We start from the raw sequence: 12,112 nt of genomic DNA, 5'->3' as shown, positions 1-12,112 counted from the left end.
GCCAACAAAGTAATGAGGTGTGTGCAACGACAGACTGGATCTAAGTGTTTTCATATGATTGCTCCGGGCTCTTTTTGTGAGTCTTTCTATACATAGTTATAATAGTTTACTATTACGGTAGTGTTTTTAATTGTTATTAATGCACTGTTTTTATAAACACCTCACCTAAGTCATGAGCGTTGAGTATTTATTCGCTCCGACAGATGAGGTAGGAGTGGTCTGATGAAACGCTGTGAGAGGCGTGAAATGGTGGTTACCTCCTGTTGCCGTCCCAGCTTTTAATCCTGCACTTTGAGACATTTTGCTCCGTATAAAATAAAGACAAGTGGTTTACCTGACCTATGGAGAGTGCCCCCCCCCCCCCCCCCCCCCCCCGGTTTTCTTCACTTTCGCATTCGCATTGTGCCTGTGCCAACTACTGTGTCTGTTTTCTACTTATTTTTTTATTGTATAGGGCATGCAGAACAGAATAAGCAGGGATTGGTAAGGGAAACAATATCTTTTTCTTACTTAGAACACAGTATGTGGGGCACTGTAGAGAAAGAATAAATTGCTTTGGTATGTTACATGAACCTAGTAGGACCATTTTTTTAATTATGTTTCTAGATATTTTTTCATCCCCGTTATGGTATGTATTAATAATTTACTTTGTATCTGAAAACCAACCCACAAAATTGCCATCATCACATCTTTATCTGAAGAATAATCTCATCACACTAAAATAAATCCCCTATTTTAGTAGTTGTGACATGATACAGACTTTACTAAATTGCACCATTCACATATATGTGTACATGGAGAAAAAAAGGGCACTTTTCATTAACTAAGAAAATGTGCATGGTGGCTAAATATGCAATTTACAAACACTATACCTGCTCTAGTCACACAAAAATAAACATCATTGTTATAGGTAATAGACTGTACAAATGTCTATAGAATGATTCTAGTAGCCATGTTTAAATGGAACCACCTATTTTGTTCCAAAGGTTATCATTACTGGTGACATTTTGTTACTGAAAAGGGGGCAGAATTTCTGCAAAGGCTGTTCCAGATTTTAAGATGGAGATCAAAATGAATACCTCCTCTGGGGTCCACAATTTTCACTACAGCTCTTGTATTAGAGCCAAGAACTGCATTCACGGGAGAATTTAGAATCACTTCAAAGGTCTCATCGTCCTCTTCTAATCCATCCTGAGTAATTGCTATATTCCACGTCTTGGTTGACACTCCTACAACAAGTAAACATTTCAATTACTCTTTTAATTACTATTTCAAACAACCTGGTGATAGAGAAATATATTAATTAGCATGTCTGCAGTTAGATGGGAAGAGACGATGGATGCCATTGTGCCCGCAAGAACCTGATTGCATTCCTGCTGTTATCTCGTGTCACAGAACACGCCTGCAGGAGCGCCTAGTCGGTCTCATTTAACCCTTGATATGCTATTTAATGCACTATATCATTACCTAGTGGCATGTGAACACCACTAAGATCCAGGCAACGATTGACTGAAATGATAAGATAATAGTCAACACTGCACACTGTCTCTAGTTACTGTTACAATTTAGTCCCCGAGCGGTTGTATAGACTTACACGCTTAATTATATTGGCTTCAAGTGAATGTTCAACGTTGAATACCCTTCTTATTTTTAATTTTTTGACAACAGAGGTCTCAACCTCTGTGCTTATTATTTTATAAGATCTGTATAAAAGTTTACACTTATTTTTTATGTTACAGAGCATCAAATCTTCTGCAGAGGTCGGATTGAACCCTATGCTTATGTGCTTATAAAGGTGCAATTGAAATCAATAATAAATAGGTATGTAGCAAGCTTCACCCAATGATGTCTGCAGGCAACTAGAAGAATTTTATTTAACTTTATCAAGCAGGAGCTTTGGAGCAGTGTATCAGAAAAACAGAGCCGCATTTATAAAATATATTATTAAATTAATGAGCAAAAAAATTTAAAGGGATTGTCTGGGTAATTAAATGTATTATAAAATTAATTAGCAAAAACATTTAAAGAGATTGTTAGAATAAATATTTTTGTAACATAATTGCTCAAGGTAGGAAGAGAAAATTAAAAACCACATACAAAGCCAATCATTGACCACAGTGGGGCCAAATTCAGAAAGTACTTAGTTTTTCTCTTAGTGTTTACAATAAGGCTTATTTACCAACTGTTTAAAGTGTAGAGCAGCCGCTGGACATTGATGATGTTGGTGGAGAGAAGGGTCTTGGATTTTGTCTGCCTAACCATTTTGTTCTGGGAGGGATAAGCCAGTGCCAGAGCAGTCTGCCTGTGACTTACCCCTCCCCACAAAAAACATAAGCATTCAGCCATTTGTTCACAGTTATTGAAAATGTCTGCCAACCTCTAGACTAAACAGTTTAAAAAGCATCACATTTATCACACTGGCTCAGGCTGTCTGATAATAAACATTATTAGACTCTCTAGTTTAAGTTTATATAATCTATTATCTGGCTTGCTTTATGTCAAAATTAGGCACCAACACATCACTCATATATGTATTTTTCTACCTGCTGGAGAATTATATACTTGACCAACCTGTAATACCTTTTTTGCACTCATCTCTGTCTGAGACATATGGGTTTCATAAAACAGAGCTACATCAACTATTTCAAATGACATAAAATTGCTAATCCCCAAAACATTCCAAGAAACAATCCATAAATCACCCATGTTGATGTACAGGTTCTAATTTTACCCCCTCCTGTTACAATATACCGAATTTATCGGCGTATAACACGCATTTTTTAGGCTAAAATTTTCAGCCTAAAGTCTATCTGCGTGTTATACGCCGATAAGCCGCTGCAGTTCAATGATTTAAAGTGGGCGCTTTAAATCAATGAACTGCAGCTGCTTTTGCAGGTCCAGAGACCTGCCATCGCTGCCCGATTCTCTGCCCCTGCCTATCCTGGGGTCCAGAGACTGCCGGCGCCGTTGCCCCATTGCCTCCCCCATCCCAGTTTTTTCTGACCCTGCAGAAGCCCCCAGGAAAGGCAGGGGGAGAGAGGCCGTCGCTGCCCGCTTTTCTCCCCCTGCCTTTCCTGGGGGCTTCTGCGGTGTTAGAAACAGTGTATCGGGGTATACACGGGCACACACACGCACCCTCATTTTACCAAGGAAATTTGGGTCAAAAACTTTTTTTACCCAAATATCCTTGGTAAAATGAGGGTGCGTATTATAGGCCGGTGCGTGGTATACCCCAATAAATACGGTATGTAAACCGCCACAGATTCCTTATAACATTATTATTAGTAGTTGTAATAATAATTAAAAAAACAATCCTCTAACCATATTTATACTATAAATCCATTCAAAACTAGCAGACAAATGTGTGCAGGCAAAGGAGAGAGTACTGGGGAGATGGAAATAATAAAATACCTTGCAAGCTGGTATGTATGAAAAAATATCTTTTCATACATACCAGCTAAATTATATGAAATTGTGTTTGCTGCTCTTTGTAGAAACTTCTCCTTAAAAATAGTAATTGATATATATTTATAACTATATGTGCATAGTAAAAAAATTCATGAAATGTAATAATATCATAAGGTTAATAAGGAAAGAAAAAAGGATGAGAGTAGTACATGCCTCTATGACATGCCAGAAAGTTGTCTACTGTCAAACGTGTGTTCTACTGCTTTATAGCTTTTCAGTAATTCTGAGTGTTTTAGGGCCGTCATCAGGGCAGTGCTGCCCATATGTAAGGGGGCTTGCTTGCCTATTAGTCAGCTGATGAGATCTTTTGTGCGGCCATTTAAATTAATGTTATTAGCCACACACTGCCCTTTGTTTAACCTCTTAATGACCAATTTTGTGTATACACATCATTGTGCCATTAAGAGTGATTGGTGCGGGATCCTGACTCGAGCCCATGTCATATTGGGCCGCTGCTAATAGCTGGCATGCGTCGATCGCTGCGATCCACTGTAGTGGTAGCTGAAGGGCTTACCTCTCTGTGGTGAGCCACGGTGAATGGCAGGACCATGGGGTGTAGAGGTGTAGGTGGAAGGGGCAGATCGTATAGCCCAGGGGCAAGGTGTTATTAACCCCTAATGTTCATGATGCCAGAGTGGTTTTTGGGTATTGGGAACCACCCAAATGATTTCTCCCCTATCCCAATGACTAGGCAGTGAAATGAGAGTCCACAACTAGGTTATGGTTTAACGGAGGCTTTACTGAAGTCAGATAGTTGTTATAGTCTCTACAGCTCGGCCAGAATCCCAGAGAGGTGGCCAGGCATACAGAAGGACCTCACAGCTTGCTGGACTAGTTGTACTTGTAATAGACTTTTGATAATTGACTTTAGGCTTGACTGGACTGTAGGTAGTGACAGCAGACATAGACTTGACTTACTGGAAGTGACTGTAGATTTGAAGCCTTCCAGGTAGCTGGACACTAGCACTGAGACATCTGGTTTCCACTGTTCCTCAGCAAGAGTGATGATAGAAAAGCAAAAGAGCCAGATTGCAGCACCTCCCTTCCTTATAAAGGGGGGCTGTACTAGAAGCCCATAGGTCAAGCTGCGTTACATGTGTTAAGCTGGTGCTCTCTGGGTAACATGTGATAAAATCATATGAATATATCATGTAACATCTCACAGGTCCTTTAGACAATTACATTAGTCCTCCAAAGGTCCTTTATACTGTCTATTCATTAGTATACTGACTATACATATAGTACAATAAATAAGATTAAAGTAACAGCAGGGGAGACACTGCAGGAGAGCCCCCAGGTCCCTGAGGGACTCAACCTGACAGGGCCTAAGTGTAGTGTAAGACCATGTCCTGTACTGGGACATTACACCTCCATCCATGGTGGCTGTGGCTCTGCATTTGATTGAGCCTGCCTGAAGCAGGCTCAACCAAATGAGCACAGATCACACAGATCAATGGAACTCTATGGAACTGCATTGATCTGTATAAGGAATCAAATTATTCCTCCTAAAAGTCCCCTAAGGGAACCAACAATGTGTTAAAAAATAAATAAAGGTTTAACCCACATACATTAATCCCTTCCATATCAAAAGTAAAAAAAAAAAAGTACCCCCCCCCTCGCGATCTCCAAGACTGGACCCCAGTGCTCTCAGTAAGCAGATAGACGGCATGCACTCCATTCATTTCTATGGAGTACTCAGTTCTTTTGGGCGCTCCCATAGAAATGGAGTGCATGTCGGCTGCAACATGCGCTCCGCACTAAGAGCCAGCTCCAGTCCCTGACCGCTGAGGCCCCCAGCGATCAGCTACTTATATAGGGGATAAGTACATTTTCACCAGAGATCTCCTTTAAATGACCCCCTTTCCCATTTTCTATATAAAAAATATAAAAAAATATATAAAAATAAACATATTTGGTATCGCTCTGTGTGCAGTAGAATACCAAACTCCAGAATTGTGTTTTTTTTATCACATCATACCCCAGGAAAAAAAATGACATAAAAAGCTATCAAAAAGTCCAATCAATACCAAAATGGTACTGATACAAACAACAGATTACATAGCAAAAAATTAGCCCTTAGCCCCTTAACCCCTTAAGGACTCAGCGTTTTTCAGTTTTTGCATTTTCATTTTTTCCTCCTTACTTTTTAAAAAATCATAACCCTTTCAATTTCTCACCTAAAAATCCATATTATGGCTTATTTTTTGCACAACCAATTCTACTTTGCAGTGACATTAGTAATTTTACCCAAAAATCCACAGTGAAACAGAAAAGAAAATCATTGTGGGACAAAATTGAAGAAAAAATTCCATTTTGTAACTTTTGGAGGCTTCCGTTTCTATGCAGTATATATTTTGGGAAAAATTACACGTTATCATTATTCTGTAGGTCCATATGCTTAAAATGATACCCTACTTATATAGGTTTGTCGTACTTCTGGAAAAAATCTTAACTACATTCAGGAAAATTTAAACGTTTAAAAATGTCCTCTTCTGACCCCTATAACTTTTTATTTTTCCACATATGGGGATGTATGATGGCTCAATTTTTGTGCCGTGATCTGAAGTTTTTATCGGTACCATTATTGTTTTGATCGGACTTTTTGATTATTTTTATTAATTTTTTAATGGTATAAAAATTACCAACAATACGCTTTGAATTTGTTTACGTGTACTCCATTGACCGTGCGGTTTCATTAACAATATATTTTTACAGTTTGGACATTTACGCACACGGCGATACCACGTATGTTTATTTTTATTTACATTTTTTTTTTTATAGGAAAAAGGGGGGGTGATTCTGACTTTTATTAGGTAAGGGGTTAAATCACATTTATTAACACTTGCATACACTAATCTCTTACACTGTTCACTGCCATGCAATAGCAGGGCATTAATCAGTCTTATCGGTGCTTGACTGCTCCTGCCTGGATCTCAGGCACAGAGCAGTCATTCGGTGCTCGGACACGCAGGAGGCAGGTAGGGATCCTCCTGGTGTCCTGCAAGCTGTGTGGGACGCCGTGATTTCCCCACGGCAATCCCGAACAGCCCGACTGAGCTGCTGGGATGCTTTCAGTTTCACTTCAGACGCGGCTGTCAACTTTGATTGCCGCGTCTGAAGGGTTAATACCGGGCATCACCACGATCAGTCCCGGTAATGTCCGCCGGGACCGACCCGAGATGACACGGCGTCACCGCGTGACCCCGCGTTATATCGCGGGAGCCTGTGCAGGACGTAAATAGACATCCTGCATCGTTAAGGAGTTAAGGACTGGGCCATTTTTCATTTTTGCACTTTTGTTATTGTTATTTGTTATTGCTACTAAAAACCATAACACTTTCAATTTTCCACCTACAGACCCATATGAGAGCTTGTTTCTTGTGCCACCAATTTTACTTTGTAATGACCAATCATTTTACCACAAAATCCACGGCAAAACCAGAAAATAAATATTTGCCATTTTGGGGGCTTCCGATTCTACCCAGTAAAAATAACACCTTATCCTTATTCTGTAGGTCCATACGGTTAAAAGGATACCTAATTTATATAGCTTTTATTTTATTTTACTACCTAAAAAAAATTATAAACTTTTGCGGGGGGTGCGGGGGGGGTTTGGGCAATCCACACCTCTGGACCACCAGGGATTGGTTAAAGGTCCCTTTAGGCGGTGATCTAAAGGGTTATTAACCACCTACAGCGATTGCTGCATGTCAGCTATTAATGGTGGCCCTCAGCTAAAGAATCAGCTGGGGGCCGCCATTATGGTTTATTTATGGGTCCCCATAGCAAGAGGGATCCCTGTTAGCCAGTCTACCCCTACGCCTCAAATTCTAGTGTATAGATCTCTAATTTATTTATAGGTTAATGTAAATAGAGTAACATGTGTAAATAAATGGTTGATTACTTGTTTCCATTAGCGTTGCAGGACCTGCGGGTCATGTGACTAGGTGAACTCTATGGTATTTAGCTTAAGGACCTTTGGAGGCCCTGGACGTGAGCAATCCCATCACACCATGTAATGGTGAATGGCAGACATTCGGACCAATCAGATTCGCCACGCCCCCTGCCCATATAAGGGAGCGGCGGCCATTTTCTCTCTCTCTCTTGTTCCTGGATTGCTAAGCTAGCAACACCTCTCTTACCTTGTGGGCTGTCATGCAAGCAAGACCTGTACAGCAGTAATCGCTGAGTCTTGCGGCAACGGCTGAACAATTATAATTATAGAGTGTATCAATTCCCAGACACTCTGCAGCATCCCCGGACCTAATAACTCCCCTAAATCCGGATGGATCAGCAAATCTTTTCCTAAATTCAGAGACTGTATATCTAGCTCAAGGTCCGCAACTACTGCCAGTCACTAAGCAACCTAAGGACTGTTTGTATGAGACTGTTACTGTGCCGTGGATATTGCAAGCACTTCAGTAAAAAGTTGTTCAAATTCAAGTTCAATCTCTTTGTGGACCTTCAGTTATTTTATGCACCTATCGTTACTGGGAAGGGCGGCGATAGGCCGGAACACTGATTCAGCATACCAGTCTTCAGCCTGGCGTCATGAACTCTAGGGTTAACATTAACCCCTTATATACCTATACCATACCACCACTACCATACACCCCCCAAGGGCTACCACACAAATGTAATCAAGTTGACCTAAAGTATCGATATTACATGTTAGTTTGACCTCATGGTGAATGGCATAAAAAAAGAAATCACCAAATTTAGAAAATTGCTTTTTTTTTTCAATTTCACCTCACAATTTTTTTCTGTTTTGGAGCATATGTTATGTAAAAATGTATGAATACATTACAAAGTACAATTGGTCACGCAAAAAAGCAAGCCCATATATGGGTGTATAGATGAAAAAATTTAAGAGTTATGGCTATTTAAGGGCGAGAATAAAAAAAAAAAATGAAAGGGAAACAACGAAAATTGGCCTGGTCCTTAAAGGGGTACTCCAACCCTAAGACATTTTATCCCCTATCCAAAGGATAGGGGATAAGATGTCTGATCGCGGGGGTCTCGCCACTGGGGACCCCCGTAATCTTTCATGCAGACACCCACCTGTGGCAGCTGCACAGAGCTATGTATGCTCCATGTGTGAAGGGGCCGGAATTTCGTGACATCATGACTCCACCCCCTTGTGACATCACATCCCGCCCCCTCAATGCAAGTCTATGGGAGGGGGCATGACAGCTCCAGCCCCGTAGTCTTGACCCTTCAGACACGGAGCAAACATCGCTCTGTGCAGCTGCCACAGCTGGGTGCCTTCATGAGAGATTGTGGGGGTCCCCAGCGGTGGCACCCCCACAATCAGACATCTTATTCCTTTGGGGATAAGATGTCTTAGGGCTGAAGTACCCCTTTAAGGAGACAGGCAAGGAGGAGGTGTGGCCGGCAATCATGAATTTATAGGTCCACATAATCCAGAGATCGTTCGTGTAGCACAGCAGCAAGATTAACTAAGCCATGTAAAGGCTCATTCAACGAGCACCAATCAAAGGGATGAGTGCTCTTCACCCTTCCCCCTCCCCACCCCTTTAGGCCATGAAAAAGGGTCTTAAATATTAGGGAGGGTAGCCTGTGGAAAAAGGGGATTAGAGAGAATCCATCTGAAAGCTGCAACCTTTTTGTTCAGTGGAATTATTATGTTTTCTCTCCCTTATGCCAATCACAAGGTACAGCAAATGTACAGTGGGGCAAAAAAGTATTTAGTCAGCCACAAATTGTGCAAGTTCTCCCACTTAAAAAGATGAGGGAGGCCTGCAATTTTCATCATAGGTATACCTCAACTATTAGAGACATAATGAGACAAAAAAATCCATAAAATCCCATTGTCTGATTTTTAAAGAATTTACTTGCAAATTATGGTGGAAAATAAGTATTTGGTCAATAACAAAAGTTCATCTCAACACTTTGTTTTATACCATTTGTTGGCAATGACAGAGGTCAAACATTTTCTGTAAGTCTTCACAAGGTTTTTTACACACTGTTTACACACTCGCTGGACAATGCCGATTTTCAACTCCCTCCAAAGGTTTTCTATGGGGTTGAGATCTGAACACTAGCTAGGCCACTCCGGGACCTTTAAATGCTTCTTACGAAGCCACTCCTTCGTTGCACGGGCGGTGTGTTTGGGATCATTGTCATGCTGAAAGACCCAGCCACATTTCATCTTCAATGCCCTTGCAGATGAAAGGAGGTTTCCACTCAACATCTAACGATACATGACCCCATTAATGCTTTCCTTTACACGGATCAGTTGTCTCGGTCCCTTAACAGAAAAAGAGCCCCAAAGCATGATGTTTCCACCCCCATGTTTCACAGTAGGTATGGTGTTTTTTGGATGCAACTCAGCATTCTTTCTCCTCCAAACACGACGAGTTGAGTTTTTACCAAAATGTTCTACATTGGTTTCTTCTGACCATATGACATTCTCCCAATCCTCTTCTGGATCATCCAAATGCTCTCTAGCAAACTTCAGACGGGCCCTGAAATGTACTGGCTTAAGCAGGGGGACACGTCTGGCAATGCATGATTTCAGTCCCTGGCGGCATAGTGTGTTATTGATGTGTTATTTGGTCCCAGCTCTCTGCAGGTCATTTACTAGGTCCCTCTGTGTGGTTCTGGGATTTTTGCTCACCATTCTTGTGATCTTTTTGACACCACAGGGTGAGATCTTGCGTGGAGCCCCAGAGCGAGGGAGATTATCAGTGGCCTTGTATATCTTTCATTTTCTAACAATTGCTCCCACAGTTGATTTCTTCACACCAAGCTTCTTGCCTATTGCAGATTCAGTCTTCCCAGCCTGGTGCATGTCTACAATTTGCAAAGTCTTCCCAGCCTTTGCTCTTTACCCCTATCCCAAAGAGTGTGTGCAATCTTTTGTCTCCCCATCTATTGCTCCCTTGCACTTTTAGGGGTCGTATACTTTGTCTGCCATATAAGCTAGTAGTATTTGTTCACAGAGATGTATCACTTGCGCCTACTTATGAATGAATGTAACTTATAACATAATCATACTAACACAAATACACAAAGATATACATGGATAAACAGCAACCGTTACAATGTGCATGACAGATCTTTTTACATACACTGTAGGTTTATAGTTGAGTAGAACTTATCACTAATAGGGGAAATCACTTTATTTCACCAAATTACCCATCAGTCTGCTTAGATGTCTTTTTATGTGATGGAAATGAAACATTACAGTGTTACATCTGGCTCTCCAGCCGGTCCCACTGGCATACATTCTAACAGACCCATTTGGGACTGGCATGCTGTCAAATAGCATTTGAGAAAGCCCTTCCTAAATTATTAAACATTTGGTGCTTATTGAATCCCCAATAAAAATGATTAAGTATTGTTTATATGCCTACGAATAGGGACATTATTTTGTACTTGGTTATACACAGGTTCTTAACTTTTCCCCTAGGACACTGCCGATTTCCTTTTTTGCATAATTTTTTTTCCTCCTTGTTTTTTAAGAGCTGTAACTCTTATTTTTATATCCACATACTCATATGAGGGCTTGTTTTTTTTTTTTTGCACCCATAAAATGTATGGCGCCACAACAGAAATATTATTTGTGTGTGCGTATGGGGGGGGTAAAATTAAAAAGAAAACACCTGTATTGGAAGTTTTTGAAGGGGGTTGTTATTACGGAGTGCACTTTATGGTAAAAATGTGGGTCAATACGATTAAAATGTTTACATGCTTTTCTATTATAGTACTGATTTAACCCCTTCATGACCAAGCCCATTTTGGCCTTAAGGACCAGGCCAATTTAATTTCAGCATTTTCATTTTTTCCTCCTCTTCTTCTAAAATCCATAACTCTGTTATATTTCCATCCACAGACCCATATGAGGGCTTGTTTTTTTCACAACCAATTGTACTTTGTAATGACACGGCAAACCCAAAAAATTATTGTTTGTGTAATGAAATTTAAATGAAAACTGTAATTTTGCAAATTTTGGAGTGTTTCCTTTTCACGCTGTACACTTTACGGTATAAATGACGATTCTTTATTCTGTGGGTCAATACGATTAAAATGATACCCATGGTTACATACTTTTCTATTATTGTACTGCTTCAAAAAAAATCTCAAACTATTTTTTTTTCAAAATCAATATGTTTAAAATTGCCCTGTTTGACCACCTATAACTTTTTCATTTTTCCGTATACAGGGCTGTGTGAGAGCTAATTTTTTGCGCCATGAGATTATGACCTGTATATGTGACTATTTGATTGCTTTTTATAAAAAAAATTGTGAATGTGATGTGACCAAAAAGCAGCAATTTTTGCCTTTTTTTTTACATTTACACCGTTTATATTTTTATAGATAGGACATTCACACATGCGGCAATCCCAAATATGTTTAATAATTATTATTTATTACACTTTTTTTGAGTAAAATGAGGGAGGGGATTTTTACTTTTACTTACTTTTAACTCATTATTTTCCCATAGGGAAAGCACTGATCAGTATTATCGGCAATCTTCTTCTCTGGTCTGCTGGAAGAGCGGCCAACATCTCAGCTGATCTGATACCGCAGCCGTACCACGGCGATCAGATCAGCTATTACAATAGCTGCACTGCCGCAGATGCTGTGATCTGTATTGATCACGGCATCTGAGGTGTTA

At 40.3% G+C, this 12,112-nt stretch overlaps 1 protein-coding gene across 1 annotated transcript in view; it reads right to left on the bottom strand.

Annotated features, from left to right (window-relative positions):
- Window positions 1–12,112, bottom strand: part of FREM1 (FRAS1 related extracellular matrix 1) — a 264,848-nt gene that overhangs the window by 47,337 nt on the left and 205,399 nt on the right. Inside the window, exon 31 of the mRNA XM_056521167.1 lies at window positions 1,080–1,229. Coding sequence (XP_056377142.1) covers window positions 1,080–1,229 — 150 coding nt within the window. The remainder of the gene's footprint in view (window positions 1–1,079; window positions 1,230–12,112) is intronic.

This window comes from Hyla sarda, chromosome 1 (genome assembly GCF_029499605.1).
Source record: "Hyla sarda isolate aHylSar1 chromosome 1, aHylSar1.hap1, whole genome shotgun sequence".
NCBI lineage: Eukaryota > Metazoa > Chordata > Amphibia > Anura > Hylidae > Hyla > Hyla sarda.
The sequence above is the reverse complement of the archived record's forward strand: the minus strand, read 5'-3'. Positions and strand labels throughout refer to the sequence as shown.